Source organism: Microtus ochrogaster, unplaced genomic scaffold (genome assembly GCF_000317375.1).
Source record: "Microtus ochrogaster isolate Prairie Vole_2 unplaced genomic scaffold, MicOch1.0 UNK116, whole genome shotgun sequence".
NCBI classification, from domain to species: domain Eukaryota; kingdom Metazoa; phylum Chordata; class Mammalia; order Rodentia; family Cricetidae; genus Microtus; species Microtus ochrogaster.
In genome coordinates, this window is record NW_004949214.1 from 119,571 (window position 1) to 141,584 (window position 22,014).

General features: G+C 39.9%; 2 protein-coding genes across 3 annotated transcripts in view; both read left to right on the forward strand.

The window, feature by feature from the left end:
• The first annotated feature begins 12,907 nt into the window (after positions 1-12,907).
• On the forward strand, positions 12,908-15,745 carry Armcx5 (armadillo repeat containing X-linked 5). The gene is made up of 2 exons (XM_026778254.1): positions 12,908-12,984; positions 13,315-15,745. The coding sequence occupies exon 2, from the start codon at positions 13,568-13,570 to the stop codon at positions 15,254-15,256; it is 1,689 nt and encodes a 562-aa protein (XP_026634055.1). The 5' UTR covers positions 12,908-12,984; positions 13,315-13,567; the 3' UTR covers positions 15,257-15,745.
• The window catches only part of Gprasp1 (G protein-coupled receptor associated sorting protein 1), a 75,329-nt gene continuing 66,224 nt past the window's right edge, over positions 12,910-22,014 (forward strand). For both annotated transcript variants that reach the window (XM_026778251.1, XM_026778253.1), the window contains exons 1-2: positions 12,910-12,984; positions 16,859-17,025. The gene's annotated coding sequence lies outside the window, so the exon portion shown is untranslated. The remainder of the gene's footprint in view (positions 12,985-16,858; positions 17,026-22,014) is intronic.

A 22,014-nucleotide genomic window follows, 5' to 3' on the forward strand; every position in this document is an offset into this window, starting at 1 on the left:
GGAGTTGCTTGTCCCCTTAGGCCTTCTAAGGTGGGACTCCCAGGATCCCGCTCCAGACAGCAACATGGGAAACAAAGTCACTGTGAAGTGGGCTTCGAAATAAGATGTCCTCAGCCACAAAGTACTACCGCCTGAATGTCGGCAGGCCCCATCTTGCCTGGTCCTCCTGGGCACCAGGTTCTCACCTGTGTGGTACAAGATGTCTGGTAGATAAACGTCTGAGTGCCCTGCTAGAGAGTGGATCTCACTGGTGTGGCCTAGCACAGCCCCCTGTTTATAAGCTCCACAGGACGCCCCGCCCCTTGCCCCGCCCATCCCTCTGTGACTTCAGTCCCCTGTGTTATGCAAGGCCTCTCTGATTGGTCAGCAGCCCTGGCTTGCTATGTCCCCCTCCCCAGCTTTTAATTTTGTGGGTGTCAGAGTTTGTTCAATTTTAAGACCTCTGTGCTTGAAAATGTAGGCATTTAGACTGTATTTGATAGTAGGGACAAAGTCTTTATGACAGTATCCACCTCCTTGAATAACAGTTGGAAATCATTACCATCTAAAAAGACAAATATTTTAGCCAGACAGAGTGCTACAGTCCTTTATTCCCAGTACACAGAGGCAGAGGCAGGTGAATCTCTGTGAGAAGTCAGTCTGGTCTACATAGTGAGTTCCAGGACAGCCAGATCTACATAGTGAGATCCTGTCTCAAAAAAGACAAATATTTTCTACTGCATGGGAATTGAGATGAGAGAGGAGTCACTGGGCTAGTAATATTTTCTCACAACACTTAATCAATGAAATTTACTATTAAGTTTGTAACAGGAAGAGAGTCCTCAAAGCTATCTTACACCCGAAATAATCACACAGAAACTATATTCATTTAAACTCTGCGTGGCCCGTTAGCTCTAACTTTTTATTGGCTAATTCTTACATCTTTATTTAACCCATTTTTGTTCATCTGTGTATCGCGTGACTGTGGCTTACTGGAAATATTCTAACCAGCATCCATCTCAGGCAGGAGATCCATGGTATCTGCCACTCTGCCCTTCTTCCCAGCATTCAGTTCTGTCTACTCTGCCTACCTAAGTCCTGTCCTATCAACTAGGCCCAGGCAGGTTTTTTTATTCATTATCCAATAAAAGCCACATACAAAGAGAAGGAATTCCTACACCACAAATTTATTTTTTAATAGCTTAATTCAGGGAGGACTGCCCCAGGGTGATCAAAACTTTCTAATAATACCATTTTATTAAACATACATCATACTTGACTCTGCTAAATCTTCTTTTACAAAATCAACTCAAAGAAATCCCTTTCTTATTTTTTAACTAGGCTATCTTCCAGAAAATTATGTTTGAAATTTTATTCCATGACTAGTCACTTGACTGCAGACAAAGAAATCCTGTGTCAAAAACCAAAATAAATAAATAAATACATAAATGAATACATAAAAGTTTTAACAAAAAAACACTGGTCTCAGTTAAAATAAACCAGAGGCTACATGGGTTACTATATTCAGTTATAATATTTATTAATATATAAGTAATTTTATTTGGTATATTTTATTGATTTTTATGGGCATAGTTTAGTGTTACAGTTTTCCTCTAACCCCATTATTTCAGGATTCCCAAACCTTCTTATAATAGCAACTTAAGAAACACGTGACCCAAATTTGATTCTTAACAACCAAAACTCATAGCTTACAACCACTTGTAACTCTAGCTGCAAGGATCTGATACCAATTTCTGGACTTTGGTAAAACTTGCACTCATACACACACACAAACACACAGAGAGACGGGGGCAGGGAAGAAAGGGGGAGGGAAGGTAAGAGGGAGAGAGAGAGAATTATAAATAGAATAAGCCCTAAAAAAAGAAATAACATGTTTTAATATTGAGTTGAGGAGATGGTTCCTTGGCTAAAGGACTTGTTGCCCAAGAATGAGGACCTGAATTTTAAATTTTGGATTGTTTGTTTTTTAAAATTATCTGTTTGTTTTCAAAGTAGAGAGAGAAAGAAGGCTTTGAGTCAAATGGGTGGGGTGGCAGAGAAGATTTGGGAAGAGATGGAGGTCGGAAAGAAATATGATCAGAATATACTGTATAAATTTTCAATGACAAGAAAATAAAAAATTCCAAAAGAAATGAAAGGTGAATTAAATAAATCAGAAATATGTTTATGTTTGATAAAGAATTTCCACCTAATTACAAATTATTAAAATTTGAGAATGAGAAATCCTGTAAAATTTTTTAGACCTGAACCACCTTAAAATAATTCAGTACATTCATTTATATTCTATATATGCATGCTATGAGGCGTGGGTGGAGATTGGAAGACAACTATCAGAAGTCAGATTTCTCTTTCCACTGGGGCTGGGGATTCAACTTCAGGAGGTCAGCTTTGGTGGTAGCACACTTTACCTGTTATCTTTAGTAATTTTCCATTGATGTGCTAAAATATCACGAGCAAAAGCAACTTGGAGAGGAAAGAGTTTATTTCAGCTTGCAACTCTGAGGTCAAACTCCCATCAGTGAGGGAGGTCAGGAGAGGACCACAAGGCAGGAACTTGGAGGCAGGATCTGCCTCCTGGCTGCCCGCTGGATTACACTCCATGGTTTGCTCAACCTGCTTTCTCAGAGCACCCAGGATCACCAGCTCAGGGTGGCCTCATCCACAGTGAGCACAGACCTTCACATCAATCATCATACAAGAAAATGTAGGTCTGGTGTAGTGCTGCATGCTTTTAATCCTAGCACTTGGGAGGCAAAAACAAGTGGATCTAAGTTCAAAGTCAGTCGTGTCTATATAGGGAGTTCCACGCCCGACAGGACTACAAAGTGAGACTGTGTCTCAAAAACAAAGTGAATAGTCAGATAGAACTTAGCTCTGAAATGTATGTATATAATTGCAGCGCTTGGTAGGCAGAGACAGGAGGGACAGGAGCTTAACACGATCATTGTAGTCTACATAGTGAGTTCAAGAACAGCCTGGGATACATGAGACTATCTCGAATAAGAAGACAGACCCACTGAAGCAGATTAGTGGTTACTATAGTATCTAGAAATCGAAATACAGGAGTGCCTGCTGAAAGTTAAGGAGTTGTTTGTTTTTCGTTTTCTTTTTAAGATGTGGGAAATGTTCTGGACTTTGATAAATATGACAGTTGTATATTATTTTGAATATATACAAAACCACTGAATTGTGCACCATAAAGAGGTAAATTATAGGATATGGCTAATATCTCAATTTACAAACAATAGGAAATTTTGTAATTTTTAATTTCCACTTGTTATTTTCTTGAGCTTTTTTAAAGGTTCCCTATTAGGAATGTCCCAATTTCTGCTTTGACTTCTGGGCATAAGTGATGAAAAACATTGTGGTTTCTATCAGGGTTTTTTTTTCTTCATCATGACAATAGTGCTAAGTCTGGCACACATGTCCCAGTATGAGTAGCACAGGTTAAATGGTGGCACTTTGTGGTCACTGCCTCTGTCTAGTAGGGAGGTTACCTGTCCTTCTCGCACTCCAGATACTTTGAGGATGAGCTGGGCTGCATTGGAGAGCATGAGGTCCTTGATACATTTCAGGTGAGGCCTGGGAATCAAGGAGGGGAAAGATAAACATCCCTGAGCCTTCAGCAAGTTGGAGTCACAGTGCCTGGGGCTGCACCTCAGAGTACCAGGCTCTTCTAATATGCCAACTCTTTTCCTCCAGACCGAGGATGAATTGGAGGCTTGCAAGAAGCATGCATGTGACAATCAGGGCCTCAAAGGGGCTGCCACCAGGCCAGTGAATCTGCAGAGAAGGGAAAAGCGGTAAGAGAGCACACAGTTTACTTCTCTCTGTGCCTTTGCATGTTTTATGACTTGCACATGAGGGGGTGCCGAGGGGATCATTTCACAGCTCCCCATGTGTGCTTTCATCTGTACTCCTGTCCCTTCCTCTTCTGGAAGTTGCCTTGAAAGGAGTGTCATAACCTTCAGTCCCTGCTTGGGATCAGCAGATTCAGGCTGCCTGGGGAAGCATTGCTCACAGAGAGGCTTAGGTTGCTCCATGCCCAAGTTCTTGAAGGCAGGCATTCAGACACCTATTTTCACTGCAGAGATGCACACCCTTGCTTTGGCCAGCTCTGTGGACCTTTCACAGAGTGTCAACTAGCAAGTAGCTCTTAATTCCTGGAAGGTAGTAAATGGGAAATGTGTGAAATTTGTTTACCAAAACACGGATTTCCTCCATTTCTGAAATGCATGTACTTTAGACAACAAACTGGCATCCTTTCTGTAATTCAACTAATCGTGGCACAAAGTTTTTAAATGCTAGGCATATAAATGAAGACACAGGTGTTGAACCACCAGCTGACAAGTTATGCCTGAAATTTGTTGTGCTTGACATGATTTCCTACCAATTGTCATTTGTACGTTCTCTTCACTTTCAGGAGTTTAAAAATATGTGGTTAATTTAAAATGAAGAAATAAGTTTCCGTATGGAATTCTCGTGCAGATGCTGTTTATCCTTTCCCTCTCTATCCCCTGGACCCCTTTTACTAGTTCCCCGCCTTCTCCAAACTAGCTCCCTCTGTTTTCATGTCATGTGTATTCTGTTCCCTTATCTGTCTCCTTTCCTTCCCCCTTCTCCTATGATGTTTTTATTCTCGATTGTTCCCCATTCATTGCAGACATATGCTCACACCTGTGCATGCACATATATAAAATTAAGATCAGGAATCCATCTATAAGAGAAAATGTGGCATTTGGCTCTTTGAATCTAAATTACCTTGCTTAATATAATAAACTTAAGTTCACCACTATTATGATTTTTGCTGAACACTCATGTTGTCAAATGCCTTCTAAATATTTATTTTTAATTGTTTTGTTTAATCTAAATATTCATTTTTAATTAAGCTGCCATCATCAAAGAAACTTCTTATGGTCATGGAGGAAGATAATGCAGAAGCCCATAACCAACCAAACTGGCTCAGAATAAGTAAGCTCAGAAGAGTCATAAGATGGGGAGATGTAGAGCAGAAAGATATCTTTTGGCATGGCATAGCCATTACATTAATGAACTTGTTGTGGCTGTAGTTATAGGCACAAGACCCATTCAAGGTCAGCCCCCATCAGCATATCATCAGGGGATGAGGAGGAGAGCATGAAGTTCCAAATGGCCCTTAGAGACTGTTGACAATTAATGTTTGTTGAAAGAGAGGTGGACCGTTCATCCACTGTCTAAATTCAGTGGGTTATGCACAAAAAGAAGACATGAAAGGATAATTTGTTGGAAAGAATGGTTTCAATGGGAGAGGAAGGGGAAGAAGAAAGGGGTGAACTACCTATAATTCACTAAATAAATATATAAAATTGTCAAAGAGGGGGCTGGAGAGATGGCTCAGAAGTTAAGAGCATTGCCTGCTCTTCCAAAGGTCCTGAGTTCAATTCCCAGCAACCACATGGTGGCTCACAACCATCTGTAAGGGGGTCTGGTGCCCTCTTCTGGCCTGCAGGCATACACACTGACAGAATATTGTATACATAGTAAATAAATAAATAAATAAATACTGTCAAGGAACAAAATCACCAAAAATTTCTATTCCACCCATTTTCCTAAAAATAACATGATTTTTATTTTATTTTAGCTTTTATGTCAGAGCCTGCTTTAACAGAGTTAGCTCGGTTTCTCGATTGGGTGTGATGAAATGTCAGATGAAAGAAACTGAGACAGAAAACACAGGATAGAATCAGGAGCTCTGTTTGGTGATGTCAAAGCAGCCAAAGGGCTCAGAGTTTATTTCAGAATTTGCATTTTTACAGATTAAGGGCAGAAGGCAGAACAAAGAGCTGTACAGTCAGCTAACCTCCTCCCTGCACTGTCCTTGGGAGAAAGTATAAGCAGGTTCATATCACTCCTGTGAATTCTGCTAGCGGCAAGCAGTTTCTGCTTTCTACTTCTTAATAGATAATGTGTTCTTTTCCAGTTTCTGCTTTCTACTTCTTAATAGATAATGTGTTCTTTTCCCATGGGCAAAATGCTCTTTCCATGGGCTTAATCAGAACTTTCTCACAGCCCTCAAGGATGCAGGCAGAGCAGGCACGCTTGAACTCAAATGACTTTGAAGTCAGAATTGACTCCAAATGGAAACTGAGTCATATGTGGGCTACCACATCTTTAGAGTAGAATAAGATTCTACTGTGTCTACATACTACACCTTCTTTACCCATTAATGTGCTAATGGAAATCTAGGCTGACTCAATTTTTAGCTGTTGTGAACAGTGCGGCAATGAATATGGTCCTGCATGCTACTTGGGGTAGTAATGAAGAGTCCTTTAGTGTTTATACCCAGGAAATATAGAGCTGGGTCATATGGTGGTTCAGGTTTTAGTGTGAGGAACAACTGTCTTCCAAATGTCATTATTAGATTACATTACCACCAGCAGTGTATAGGACTCCTTTCCTCTCTACATTACTTTCAGGGCCTGTGGCATTCATTCATTCATTCATTCACAGTTCTTTTTTATTCATTTTTAGAATAGTAAGTGATCATGATAGAGTGTGCCACACTCTTTATTCTAAGCCAGAGACTAGTATGGAACAGATTTTTTTTTTATAGCAGAAGACAATAAACCAACAAGTCAAATGTATTGCATCTTAAATGGTGATAACTGTTATACCCTAAAGGAAACAGAGGAGGGAGGATCGTGGAGAAGTGAGACTGTCAGCTGTGGCTTACAGCTATTGGCAGAGGGCTGAGGCAGGATGAGGAGTTCAAAGCCAGCCTCTGCAGCATATACTGACATCTCAAAACAGACAAATCAGTCACGGCTATAATCCTAGTACTTGCAATGTGGATACAGAAGAATAATAACTTCCAGGCTAGCCTTGGCTGCATATTGAGATTCTAGCTTATGTAAGGCCCTGGTCATTATTCCGTACCACAAAGGCGGGTAAAGTTAAACTATGTATAAATATTACCTTGGTGTTAACAGACTTGAACTTACATTTCCTAAGGAACAACTATTGTCTGAATGGTTACATTAATTACTGGCTTAGTCCTTTGAAAGAAGTGCTATAGAAACTCATTAGGCTCATTTTGGTTCAGTGACATGCCCCATGTATTGTGTGTTGTGGTATATGCCTGTAATCTCAGCAGTAGGAAATTAGAGGCAAGGAGGATTAGGAGATCAAGGCTAACCTTGGCTACATAGCAAGTTTGAGACCAGTCTAAAACTGTGAGAGATAGATTAAAAATCAAACAGGAAATGCCCTATATTCAGCCATGTCTGGTGGCACTCAAGGGACTGGAATGGGAATTGACTCTTTCATGCCAGCCTTTGCTACATGGTGGGATCTTGACTCAAAAAGAAGAACACAGCAACACAAAAATACAACAAATGAGAAAGTCCATCTTGTTGTCAATCAGTTATAGATGGGTTAGAGTGCTAGGTCAGTAGTTAAGCTCCTTGGCTGCTCTTGTAGAGGACCCCAATTCAGTTTGCAGCACCCAGCCACCGGTAACTTCTGTTCCAGGGGATCCATTGCCTTCTACCTTCTGTGTATACCAGCCACGCACATGTATATATAAATATATATGTAAACATATATATTTACGTATGTATGCAGGCAAAAACTCATACATATAAAAGCTAAAAAGGTTTAAAATTAGTTATACATATCAGATATTTCTTATGAAAATGCACATCTTGTGGGAAACTAGGGTTAATCATTTATCACATAAATGATTATATATGCACACATACAAAAGTATGAAGAGTAAAATTTTCCTTTAGCTTGATTTTTTCATAGTTTTCATTCTGTTTGGGTCTCCCCCTGCCCAAGAAATCATATTTTTGCATAGACTGTAGGGTCATGGGGCCTCACAAAATCAATTCCTGAATATTTTTGCAGGGGATGACATAACTCACATGGTAACTTTACATACAGTGTGGAAGCACATAAGCACTGGAGATGTCACTTTGGAAATGGTCATGATGTCTATAGTCCCTAGGATGTTCTGAATGACAAAGTTCTTTGTGTACAAAGGACACATTTTATACAACAGCTAGGTGTACTCCCTTCTTTTCTTTTTTTTCTTATTTTTAATTTTTTTCAATTTATTCTTCTCTCATATATCACATCCAAACTGCAGTTTCTCCTCCCTCCTCTTCCTCCCCTCTCCTCCCCCACCTCCCCTCTTAATCCACTCCTCCCCCATTTCCCTTCAGAAAAGGACTGGCCTCCCAGTGATACCAATCAAACCCGACATAACAAGTTACAATAAGACTAGGCACAAACCTTCATATTAAAGCTGGGCAAGGGGATCAAGTGGAAGGAAAACAGTACCAAGAGCTGAAAAAGAGTCATAGACAACCCCTGTTCCCCACTGTTAGGACTTCCACAAGAAGATATGCAGAGGGTTTAGGTAAGTCCCATGCTGGTTGTTGTTTCAGACACTGTGGGCCCCTATAAGCCCAGGTCTGTTGATTCCATGGGATTTTTCGTAGTGTTCTTGACCCCTCAGGCTCCTACAATCCTTTCTCCCCTTCTTCCACAAGATTCCCTGAGTTTGACTGTGGGTCTCTGCATTTGTCTCTATCATTTATTGGATGAAGCCTCTCTGATGATGATTATGCTAGGCTCCTTTCCATGAGGTTAGCACTATATCATTAGGAATCATTTCACTTTTTTGCTGCTTCTATCCTGGGTCTCTGGACTATCCAGTGTTTGGTTCCTGGTGCTCTAGGAAGTATCAGGGAAACATTTATTTTCTAAACATGAGCCTTTCTGACAAGGGTGGAAAGGAATCTCAAAGTAGTTTTAATTCTATTTCCCTGACAGTTAAGGTTGAATACATTTTCAAGTATTTATGGGTCATTTGTGTTCCTTCCTTTAAGAACTATCTGTTCAATGTGTTACCCTACTGATGAGAGGAGTAAAGATCTCTCAAATTTAGTTTCTGCAATTAATTATGTATTCTGAATATTAACCTCTGTCTGAAATATAGCTGACAGAATCTTCTTGTTTTTCTGAAAGTTATCTCCTTATTCTGCTTATAACTTTTCTGCTGCAAAGGGCATACTTAATTTCATAGAATTCTATTTGTTAATTTTTGATAATTATTTTGATAATAGAGTCCTTTTAAAGAACACCCTGCCTAGGCTTCTATCACTTCTGTCCCATATGTATGCCTCTAGCATTGTCAAAGTTTGAGGGATAATGTGAAGACCTTTCAGGCATTTTCAATTTGTGTGTGTGGGGGAGGGGGAGGGTAAATCTAGTTTTATTCTTTTACATATGGAAATGCAGTTTTTCCTCCATCGTTTGTTAATGGGACTGTCTTTTCTTTAATTGTATGTGTGGTGGTTATATGCCTTTAATCCCACCACTCGGGAGGCATATCTCTGTGAGTTCGAGGCCAGCCTGGTCTATAGAGTGAGTTCCAGGACAGGCTCCAAAACTACACAGAGAAACCCTGTCTCAAAAACAACAACAACAACAACAACAACAACAACAAAGCAACTGGCAACAAATGTTGTCAAAGATGCAAGTGTATGTTTAGCTGTTTGCAGACAATCTTAAAGCTTAATCTTAAAGGTCACTGTGGGAAAGAGTGACAGCACTTTGTATATGTTTCCATGGCCAAGAAATCTCTGAAGTTGGTTTGAGTAGACTTGTCCAGAATTGGCAACTACCACCTCTTTTCTTTCTTTCTTTCTTTCTTTCTTTCTTTCTCTTTTTTTCTTTTTGGACTGTTTTTAGGGTCCTGAGCTGGCCCATCTAGAGGGACTATTACCACCTATTTTTACAATCAAGTTTTATTGAACCTCCCACCAAATAGATTTGCATCTCTGTTTTTTGGGCTCTGAAAATGGTCTGGTGAGACTGACCATCATCACTCATTATGGTTCCTTATGGCCCAGTCATTCCTTCCAAAAGTTAACCTCCAGTCTAATAACATTATCAGGTTTTCTGGTAATGTAGATTGTGCAGTGAGTGGCTAAAGGAACTTCAGAAATCTCTCTTTCATATACTGAGGGAAAACAATCTACTTTTACTAAAGCAATTTCAAAATTATAATCATCCCTAAAGTAGGAAAAATTCTTCTTACCATATAATAGACTATGGTCGACAACTCAGTTTAGTGTTGAATTGTGTCGGACTGATGTGCTGGAACATTTTTGAGAACATACGGTATGCTTGTCTAAAATGCTTTCTAATTCTAAGGCTTATTTTCATTAAATTTATTTTCAAATATATAATACAAACATGAGGCCCAATATTCAAAATTAAATAGTTTATATAATCACAGATTTGGGGGGCAAGAAATATGGTGGATCAGGGAATCCATAGAGCAGGGACTGGTGTCAGTTCATAGATACGAAGATATTTTGGTATTATTTCTCTTCATTAAGAATGTAGTTGTTTTCCCTGTGCCCAGATCAAATCTAAGTCACTGCTGCATCTTTAGGTGGTGAGGGACTGCTGTTTTTCTCCACCACTGTTTTTCCTATATCTTTATCTCATGTTATGTAAGACAGCTTCAAAGCAAGAAGTATGCCAGGCAATAAGAGCAAAACATTCAAGAGATAGCAAGAGGAAAAATAAAATGGGAGCGATTTTTTATTAGGCTCTGCCACTACGCCCACACATTTTATGTAACCAAGCATTTACAAGTGCATCGCTAGAGGATTTTCCTTGTAAAAGGAACGGATTATAATTTTGAGGGGATAATTTAGCATTTCTACTTCTAACTCAGCCCCTGCTTTTCTACCTTGGGTCCCTCCCCTACTTAATCAGCCCACTTTGGTGGGCTTTGGAGTTTAGTGACGAGTGTATAAACACTAGAATTCTCGCTATCCTTTTCTTTGCTATCCTTCCGCGCTAAACCACAGCTTTTTTTCCTGACGTCACAGCATGAAAGTCGTATGCATAGTATATGTGACAACGGCAAGGCATGGCGAGCTTGATGAGAGGCACTCCCAAGCGGGAAGCTAATACAGACATTTGGCAACAATCTCCTTTCTGATGTTTTGCGCTGTTTTTCCTACTTGGCACCAGAACCCTGGTGCTACAGGGTGGGAGAAACGGGTCCATTTATCAAGAGCAGAAGTATCACTCCACTTCCCTAAGCCGGATCTCCTTTTAGCAACCCCAGCCCCGCCCTCTGCGGGCTTCCGTAACGCGACGCAGCCACGCCTAGTGCGTCCCGGCGAATGTAGGCTGAAGGTGTTTCGTCTCTTCGAGTGGGTTCCTGACGAGCCTGCGGCAATGGAGAGACCCTGCCGAAAGGTGATAGTAGTTTGCTAGTCATGGCCCTTCATCAAGTAAAGTAAGCATCTTTGTCCCAAGTGCTCGGCCAGCCCCTAAATACAGTGGCCGCCATTGTCTCTGCTCCCCGCACCTGACTGCCGCTTGCGTTTGCCTGCCTCCATTCCTTGAGGCGAGACACCTCTGGAGACACGCAAAACAGCCTCCGAGGCTGAACAGGTTAGTAAGGAGGACAATGCTTGGGGCTGTGAATGCGGGTTCTGAGATTGCGTCGGGATTTTGTGACCTGGGTGTGGAAAAGGGAGGGGGGGAGCCAGAAGCGGGCGGGGGGGGGATGGTAAAAAGCTATTTACGTTTCCAACTCGCCTCACTTCCGACTACGTTCGGGAAGGGAGATGGCTGTAATGGCTGTAATGGCATTATGCATTGGGGAGATGGGGTACTTGTCAGAGGAAGCAGGGCTGCCATAGCTGGGGAGGGCAGTTGAGGCACCTTGAGAATCAGGGAGGGAGTGTACAGGAGGTTTCAAATGTGGGGGCATTTAAGTCTTGGAATGGAAGACTGTTTCATGTTCTGGTTGTTTATCTGACCTTTAACCACATCTTGCTCATTGTTTTCATTTGATTTGGGGCTAGCAAGCATTCATTTGTGTGGATAGGTGTGCTGCCAAGTTTGCAGCTCTCCATGTTTCAGGGCATCAGGGGAGGGGAGAAGATAAACAAACCTGACCTGGTTTCTTTATAGTAGGAAAAAACTCCAAGAATAGGTAGGGCTCTAAAACAATTTCTAGATCTCTGTGCCAGCCTTCCAGATATGCTCTCCATTCCCCCACCTATATTGCAGAATATGATAGGTGTGTGGGGGAGGAGAAAGAATTATAACCTGTAAGAAAATTGAAAACAGTCCTTTTTGTTACTTTGCAGCTTCCTGTTACTGTCAGGCGTTACCCTCCCTGCTGACAACACTGTGACCTTGCAGGGATGACTTAGTTGTCTTCATGGAAATTTTCAAGCTTTAAGAGCATAGCAGACAGCAGGCGATTGTGGAGATTCCGGGGGAGGGGGGGCGCAAAAGAAAGGGAATCAGAGAACCCTTTGCAGAGCAAGTATCTACATCCAAAAAGGGTTTATACCTTCGATGCTGTCTTCTAAAATAAATTCATTAGTGATGTTCTCCTATTTGCCAATTTCCATTGGTAGGACATATTCATAGGCTTATATAACTGTTGACTGAATATTTGTAAAAATAACCCGACTGGAACCTAGGAAATAATGAAGAGTTTCTCAGGTTGGTGTGACGCTAGAGACACAGGGGCCACTGACACTAGAAACTTACATCCTTCGGTTTTGTCAGTTTATCAGTGACCCCTATTTGGTCTGTGAATTTCCTTAGGAGTCTTCGTTACCTTGGAGCTAGACCCAGGATGCAGATCTGTCTTTCCATGCCCTCTGCCTTGTTTTGCTCCAACACCTTGTTGTTATCTAATTTTCAACCAGGGAATTACCAGAATAATCACTGCAGAGGAAAATGGTGGGCCTTAAGGGAGGAGGAGGAGGAACAGATTTGAAGATGAGTAATGTGTAGAGATGAGGACCAGGAAGGGAAAAGCTAGACAAACTGTCTGAAGAGCTTAGGTTCTCTGTCCGCTTTGTCTGTATATAGGGTCCACCGGATCGACTGCGGGGCCCGTCGCCAGTGGAAGCAAAGCAGAGAGAAAATTACTTCACATCAGTGCAGGTTAGTATGAATGTGGGGATTCCTTGAGGATGGAATAGGCAAGATTTGGTTGGCTCCATCCCAGGGCAGGAAACAGCCTAGGGATTCTGTAGCCTCTCATGTCCGTCCCTCTTTCCTATTCTCCCTGACCTTATTTGTGTCTGGAAAGACAGTTGGCAGCACATGGAGGTGTAGACAATGGGCGAAATGAAAGCAGGAGTTTGTTAGTTGTCTATTTCTCCCCTATAGAGCACTGAATTTCCATACTTAAATATCACTCTGTGCTAATCAGCATGAGGAGAAAAAAAATTGGAAGAGACTTAAAGCCCCATTTCCTTCCTCCACCCCTAGGTCCAACTTCAGTGCCAGATCTGGTGGCCTTGGAGTGGCTGAAGACCACCACCCTCCACAGGCCTGCGCCCAAGCACAGCTATCCTTTATCTTGAGTGAGCTTCCTCAGCATGCTGTCTATATCATTGGCAGAAACTCTAGTTGGAAAGGGGGCTGACTGACTACTGGACTGTATGTGAAAACACCAACTTGGGACTGACTTTCAGGCAAAGCTGAGATAAGGGCATATAAGGGTTTTGCTTTATCTTGAAACATGATTGGCTCTACAGCTAAAGCGAAAGGTAGAGAAGAAACTGGAGCTTCCGCGAAACCTGGAAGCAAAAAAGGAAAAGCCAAGAGTCAGACCAAGAAAGTGGTTGAGACAGAACCAAAAGAAGAATTGGGGAACCAGACTGAGGCTAGGGGTAAAGCAATGGCCAGGACACAAACAGTGACTCACACTGAGCCTGAAACTGTGACATGGAAAGTGAAAAAAAAGAAAGATAAGACTAGTATTATAGTCAAGGCTCAGACTAAGACAGAGCTCCTGAAAGAGCCTGGGTTAGTGCCTCACTCCAAGTCAGATGCCTCGCCTATGTCTGTGGTCATTACGGTAACCAAGTCTGAAGTCAAGGTTGACGCTGCTATTGAGGCGTCTAGCAAGTGCTCAGCCAAGGCTAGTGATAAGGGCAATATGAAACACAAACCTGAGATAAAGAAAGAGATCTGTGTCAAATCTGGGGCTGGTAGCAAAACTAGTATTGTCATCAACACCACTGATGATGATGATGAATATGTGTGCTCCTGGTTTTGGACTGGAGAAGAGCCTAGTGTAGGGTCCTGGTTCTGGCCTAAAGATGAATACCCTCTTCAAGTTTATCAGCCCCCACTTAAAGTTGAGGAAGAACCTGAACCCGCAGATACATTCGACTTTACTTTAAAAAAAAAAGCAGCAGCATGGGCAAGGGGCAGGTTTATTGTCCTAGTTCCAGTTGAGGAAGGTGAACGATCTTTACCTCCAGAAGGGAACTGGACTCTGGTTGATACCTTAATTGAAACTCCTCTGGGTGTTCGACCATTGACCAAGATTCCACCTTTTGAAGGACCTTACTTCCAGACCTTAGCTGAAATAAAAGAACAAATCCGGGAAAGAGAAAAGTATGGACCCAACCCAAAGACCTGTCGCTGTAAATCGCGTACCTTTAGTTTAGAGCCTGTAGAGTTTGATAAGCTTGTTGACCTACTTAGGTTAACTAGGGATCCTTTTATTCATGAGATAGCTACAATGATAATGGGCATCAGTCCTGCTTACCCATTTACTCAAGATATCGTTCATGATGTTGGTATTACTGTTATGATTGAAAATTTTGTAAATAATCCAAATGCTAAAAAGTACCCTCGAAATTTAAATGTGAGTGTCAGCACCGATGCTTCTGATGAAGCAAAAGAGAATGAAGCACATGTAAATAAAGTTTGTAGGGACATACTCTGTTGTCCTTTGAACTGCTCTGTACAAGTTGAGGAACTAAAACTGTTAGCGAGCCTGAGTATAAAATTTGATTACCACCACGTGATTGTCAATTACGTTCGCTATTTTATCACATTGTTAAGTAAAGGAAGTGTCAAAATCAAATTTCAGATTTTAAGGGTTATTTTATATTTGTCAAAGAACCAAGCCAATACAAGAGAACTGATCAGTGCTGAAGTATTGTCGTCACTGGTTGCTCTCTTTCATAAGAACGAGTCAAAGGCTAATATTCTACATATCATTGATATATTTGAGAATATAAATTTCCAGTTCAAAAAGAGGGCAAAGCTGTTTACCAAGGAAATGTTCACTAAATCTGAACTTATTTCCATATTCCATGAGGCAAAAGAGTTTGACCAGAAACTCAGTGACTTAGCAGAGCACAGTGACCCTGATGTGAGAGATAAAGTTATCCGATTAATACTCAAACTCTGAATAGCTGTATATTCTCACAAAACCTTGAGCATTTTTGTCTTTCCAATATAAATCTAATGCATATTATAAGTATAAATTTGATATACTCTCTGTGTTGAGGGAGGCAATTTTATGGATGCTAGTCATCTTGAGAGAGTAAACACTTGTTGGTTTTTATTGTGCTTATCTATAATATAAATTGGTATTTTTTGTATCTGTAATGTAACCCAGTACTGAACCTTTTCACCCTAAATAAGCTATATTTCTGTGCGTTACACTGATATGAGTGTATTTTTGTATTCCATTTGCGTGTTTTTAATAAAGTTGCATGCTAAACATGATGAAAACATTGTCCCAGTTCTTCAGTTGAATTGTAGTCAGAGATGAACAATGTAAAGATAGCCATGATCGCGGTCTGTCCATTTAATGATGGGGGTGGCACAAACAAACGGGTTCACAGATTGGAAGATCTTTTCGTTTCAACATGTTCAGGGAATAAAATAAATCATTTTGTGACCAAGAAGACAGGACTGTGCTTCTGACTCTCTGGAGGTTGTAGAGTTTCAAGTGAGGGTTCTCTATCCTGACAACTCTGGGGAAGTGGGTGATGGCAGACTTTGGAGGAGGAGAATACAGTTGCCTTCATGTCACTCTTGAGTAGCCTTTCACATCTGTTGTCTCACTAGGATGCCTTGAGGTTTTTAATCCCCAAGAGAGTTCCTGCTTTGTATCCTTATTAGCACCCTCCCTATCCAGGAGTACCAGATTTACTACTTCCAATGAGGTTTTTCTATCCCTACAGTCTGGGCCTCAGGAGGGCTTGGGATCACCTACAGAAACTGAATATTAATATCAACTCTTCTACTTGCTTGATTGTTGGTTCTCACCCTTGCTTTTGTTTTCTGCCCAATACTTTTGATTTGGTCATTTTCCCCTATTCTTGCTGATTCTTAAGGTCAGGGCATGGCTGTGTGTGTGACACAACCACCAGATATCAAAGTCCTTTAATAGTGCATAGTTAGTAAGCAATTCATCTCCCCATCCTCACTATCCTGCTTATTTTCAGTTTACTGTTTGAAGCCATGCTGCTATTCTACCTCAGCCTACCGTTTATATAACAAAAGCTAGGTTGAGAGCAGAGGGTTGCAGTATAGAACAACAGGTATAGGTTGGGGTTTGATACTACCTTTGCCTTTCCTACTCCCCAGGCCTTTTGCAGGTCTTTTGCTTTGATTAGTCGCAATTTGCTGCCCAACACTGGAAATAATAGAGATTATAATCTCTGGAGGGTGTGTGTGTGTGTGTGTGTGTAAGTAACACACACACGAATGTGCCTATGATCTTTCTTTTGACCCTCCTTTTCCAAACGTCATGTATCTAGGTAAGATCTAAATAAAAAATATCAATATGCTGGAATATATCCTAAATTTTAACAGCTAGTCCTGGTTTAATTTTTATGAATGTCAGATGTGAACCTATTTTTCATATTCCTAGGAATAAAAATGAAGGATGATTTCCATCTTTGTGAATTAGGGGGGAAAGCAGTGGGCTTTTTTTTCTTGCAATGTGCCACTTTGATTTAGGAGATTTTTGAAGTTCTATGTAACTGTTTTTAATCCACAGATCTCCCCTAGCCTTTAATACCAGCTGTGAGTACTTGTCTCACTGGAGCTCTTCACAGTGCAGTCGGACCAAATCCTTTGGAAACATTCTATTTCTCAAATGCCCTGTGGAGCACACACTTAATCAGTTGATGGCCTGGAATTTTCCAGTATCAGCTAAGGAGAAGGGTGAGTTTGGGATATGTGTATATATTGGTGCCAAACAAAGAAATCAGTCTTCCTGCCCGAGTGGTAATTTTGAGAGTCGAAAACCATCTAAGTTTCTGGCATTTCATCTATTGATATGCACTTTAGCTGTTCCCACAGTTGGGCTATTATGACCAGTGCTGCATTGAACATCACAGTACAGGTACTTGTGGGAGTCCCCAGTTTCCTTTGCAAATGTGCTTAGAAGTGGAATTGCTTGGGAACGTGATGATAATTCTGTTTAGCTTTTAAGGAACTGCCAAACTGATTTCCACAATGGAAATAACATTTTGTATTCCTTTCATCAATATATGATCATTTGAATGTGTCTACATCTTTTAAAATGCTGTTATTTTCCTCTACCATTTAAGTATTCTTTTTAAGAGATACATAAAAACATGAATTTATATTTTAATGGCCTAACCTGATGTAATGTGTAGTATATGTATAACTTCTGTGCTTTTCAAATGTAGTTAAACATATTCATTTCAAGCATTTATCTTTTTTTTGCTGCTAAAAACTTTAAAAGTCTTTTCTTCCAGACTTTTTAAATATAGTGCGTTATTGTTATCTGTACTTACCCTACCATATAGGAACATACCAGAACTTCTAGTTCCTAATGAAACTTAGTAACTGTTAATTAGCTTTACCCCATACTCTCCCTAGCCTTTTGTAACAACAATTCTACTCTCAACTTCGAGGTCAACCTTTTCAGATTGCACATATGTGTAAATGATAAGGCATTTGTCTTTCTGTGCCTGCTTTATTTTATTTAACATACTGATCCCTAGTTCCAGCCCTGTTGTCAGGAATGGCAGAATGGCTTTCGTGACTGAATAATATTTTATCCTGTACATGAACCATAACTTTATCCATTCATCAGGGTTTTGTTTGTTTGTTTGTTTGTTTGTTTTTTCGAGACAGGGTTTCTCTGTGGCTTTGGAACCTGTCCTGGAACTACCTCTGTAGACCAGACTGGTCTCGAACTCACTGAGATCCGCCTGCCTCTGCCTGGGATTAAAGGCGTGCGCCACCATCGCCCGGCCATTCATCAGTTTTTGAATACTTTCGGTTTTTCTTCTATTTCTTGACTATTGTGAATTTCAGTACTGCATTGAGTGTGTGAGTGCAGATGGCTCTTTAGCATGCTAATTTAATTTCCTTTGGAAGTATACCTAATAGTGGAATTCCTAGATCATATGGTAGTTCCGTTTGTATTTTTAGGATCCTCCATACTGTTTTCTATAGTATGTGTATCAATTTGCATTCTCATGAGCAGAGTAAAATATCTTTTTCTTCACAGTCTCACTGGCATGTCTTATTTTTAATCTTTTTGATAATAGCAATGCTTATTGGTGTCAGGTGGCATCTCTTATTGCTAAAGGTTAGTGGTGTGAAGCATTTTTTCAAGCACCTGTTGTCCACTTTTATGTTTGTTTTCTTTTGGCAAATGCCTATCCAGGCATATTGTTCATTTTTAAATGTGTTTTTTGGAGGATTTTCTGAGTGTTTTGCAGTTCCTAATAAAGTCTGTGTATCAGAACCTTGCCAGATATATGAACCACCAGTATTTTCACCATTTAGTAGACTGTCTCTGCATTCTGCTTTCCTATATTATGCAGAAAATTTAGTGAAATGTTACCCCATTTTAATTTTTGCTTTTGCTTCTTTTGCTTTTATTGTCCTTTCTAAAATTTCCTGTCAGTTTCAATGTCTTAAAACATTTTTTCTACTTTTCTTCTAGTAGTTTCATCATTTTAGGTGATACATATAGTCCTTTAATATATTCGAAGTTGGTCTTTTGTAATTAGTGAGAGATAGTTGACTTTTGTAATTTTCCAGAGATTCTTCTACCTGTGGCCATCAATTTTTCCCAGTATTGTTTACTACAAAGACGGCTCTTTCTCCATTGTGTGTTCTTAGCAACTTTGTTAGAAAAGAGTTGATTATAGATGTGTAGGCTGTTTCTAGATTCTATTATTTGTAGTTGGTTTGTGTGTCCTTTTTTATATCATATCACACTAATTTTTTTTAAAATCAATCTAGCTTTGCAGTTTGATTTAAAGACAGGAAATATAGTTCCTCCTACTTTGTTCTATCTATTTGGCATATATTTGGTTTCTTGGGGGCTTTTGTGGTTCCATTTGAATTTTTTATTTTTTGCTTGTTTGTTTTTGTTTTTCGAGACAGTGTTTCTTTGTGAAACAGTCCTGGAACTTGCTTTGTAGACCAGGCTGGCCTTGAACTCAAAGAGATCAGCTTGCCTCTGCTGGGATTAAAGGTGTGTACCACCACCTCCCAGCCCATGTGATTTTATTACTGCATTTTTTCTAGTTCTGTATAGAGCATTTGTAGTATTTTTATAGGAATTAAATCAGATTTGCAAATCACTTTTGCTAGTACATTTTAACAGTGTTGATTTTTCCAACCCATGAACATGGGGTGGCTTCTCATATTTTTATATCCCTTTTAATTTCTTTCATCAGTGTTTTATACATCTTACTATAGAGATCTTTTGCATATTTGTTTAAATTTTATTTATTTATTTATGGATTTTTGAGACAGGGTTTCTCTGTAGCTTTTTTGGTTCCTGTCCAGGAACTAGCTCTTCTAGACCAGGCTGGCCTCGAACTCATAGAGATCCGCCTGCCTCTGCCTCCCAAGTGCTGGGATTAAAGGCGTGCACCACCACCGCCCGGTTTTTTAAATTTATTTTTAAAATTTTACTTTTATAGATAATGTAAATCGAATTGCTTTCTTGGTTTTTATTTCAGGCAATTTCTGCATGCTAATTTTGTATTCTTCAACTTTTCAGAATGTACTTGCTCATTCTAATTTTGTTTTGGTTTTGGTGGATATACATGTAACCTCAAAACAGCAACAGTTTGACTTCTTTTTCAGTCCGAATGATTGTTTGTTTTTCTGTTTTTATTGTTCTTGCTAGGATTTCTGGCATTGTACTGAATAAAAGTGGTGAAAGATAACATGCCTCTCTTGTTCTTGATCTTAGAAAGAAGTCTTTTCAGCTTGTTTCCTTTGACTTTTTAACTATCGTCTTATTATAAAGGTCTTATTATGTTGTAATATATTCCTTCTATTCCCAGTTTTTCAGTTCTATTATGAAACGGTGTTGAATTTTATCAAACATATTTTGCACACGTATGGTTTACAGTCCTTCATTTCATTGATGTGGTTACTCAGTGCATTGAACCATCATGCATTTGTTGAATGTATCCCACTTGGTCATAGTAAGTTTAATTTGCTGCTCTTTTCATATGTATTGATCAATCATACATTGGCCTATAGTTTTGTCTGTATGTTGCTGTCTGGATAATTCTGGTCTCATAGACATGGGTTTAAACTTGTAGAAAGCCTTTGTTAGCCAGCCAATAACTACAGTGGGTGTTCTGGATCCCAGTGTAGCTCTGAGCCTTTCTCAGGGTAAATTTTTAAGCACAAAAGCCATCTTCTGGGTTGACATACTTCATTTAACAAGAACAGTTAGCTAGAAGTAGAACTACAGAAGCCAAAAATGCAAGGTTAGTACATTTAGAGACTTTCCTAGAACTATGGACTTTGATGGAGTAGGTCTTTGTTTTATTTAGCAGATGGTGCTGTCTACATGCTGTTTATGACCTGAATGGTACTTCCATCATGATGTCTGTCAGTTGTGCTATAGTCTGACGGGCCTATTAAAGTCTGGGGCTCTGTTAGTTTCCCCACTAGTGTTATCAAATGAGTCAGATTGTGGCCTCATCTTGCTTTAAAGAGGTGTAGTTGGTCCCAGGGGCCATTAATTTTTATTGAATTGATACATAATTGGCCACATAGTTTAAGATGAAGAATCCTGCTGTTAATCCAATCAGAATGAGAACTAAAGATTAATCCAGTGCTATTAGTATTTAGCTAGGGGGCTCAAGAGAACAGAAATTGGTACTAATTATTTGATTTCTGTCTTTGTTTTTTTTCTCTTTGTTTTTTTTTCTCTCTCTTTTTTGAGGGTTTTTTTTTTTGAGGTTTTCTCCAACTATGGCAATATTTTTCTTATTACTCCTGATCAATTAGCATAGAAACAACAGGTTTCTCCCAAAGCCATATATAGTTTCCTTTTTCTCATGAGAGGTCTAAACCTCTCCAATTTTGTAGAACCATTTCTGCAAGGTAATCTAACTGTTGTTTTAATTCAGAAATGGAAACTTTTAATACCTCTAGGTCCTGATCAACATATCTAGATCAACATCTACTAAGATGAATAAAAGGAATTTCTCAGTTTGGAAAACATCAGAACAGGTACGTTTTGTCAAACCATTGATTCATGCCCACCAGGTAGTCTCAGGGGTCCAGTAATATTGCTGTTGTTCAGATGAGTTAACCCTGCAAGACAGAATATCAGTTATCAGATTAAAGGAAAATGCTTAGATTAAAAGTTTTGTTTAGGGGCTGGAGAGATGACTTAGAGGTTAAGAGCACTGACTGCTCTTCCAGAGGTCCTGAGTTCAATTCCCAGCAACCACATGGTGGCTCACGGCCATCTATAATGAGATCTGGTGCCCTCTTCTGGCATGCAAACATACATAGAAGGAATGCTGTATATATAATAAATAAATAAATCTTTTAAAAAAAAGTTTTGTTTAGGAGATAAGTTCCAGCCTCTTGTGAGTCCCCTAATGTTCATTTGGGCTGTCCCCAAGCCACTATGAGTTTTGTCAGACAATGGGATGACAGTCTGGTTAGTTCCCTATATAGTATGGGAATCTGGGGGGTCTGTCTAAGCATAACCAGCAATCCTGGTTGATTTCTGTCTGGAATGATTAACTATGCAGTGAACCTTGTCAGGAATGGAGAAGAGGGTGAGGATCACTTCCTGGATATCAGGAGGTGGGACTCTGACTCAGGATGTGTTTAGGACCCAAGGTCTGGGGACAGGGCAGGGACAGTTTAAATCTATCTCTAGGGTCCCTTTTTTTTTTT

Excerpts from the sequence above, each read along its gene's own strand:
- Armcx5 (XM_026778254.1), top strand. The coding sequence starts at position 13,568 with ATGATTGGCTCTACAGCTAAAGCGAAAGGTAGAGAAGAAACTGGAGCT.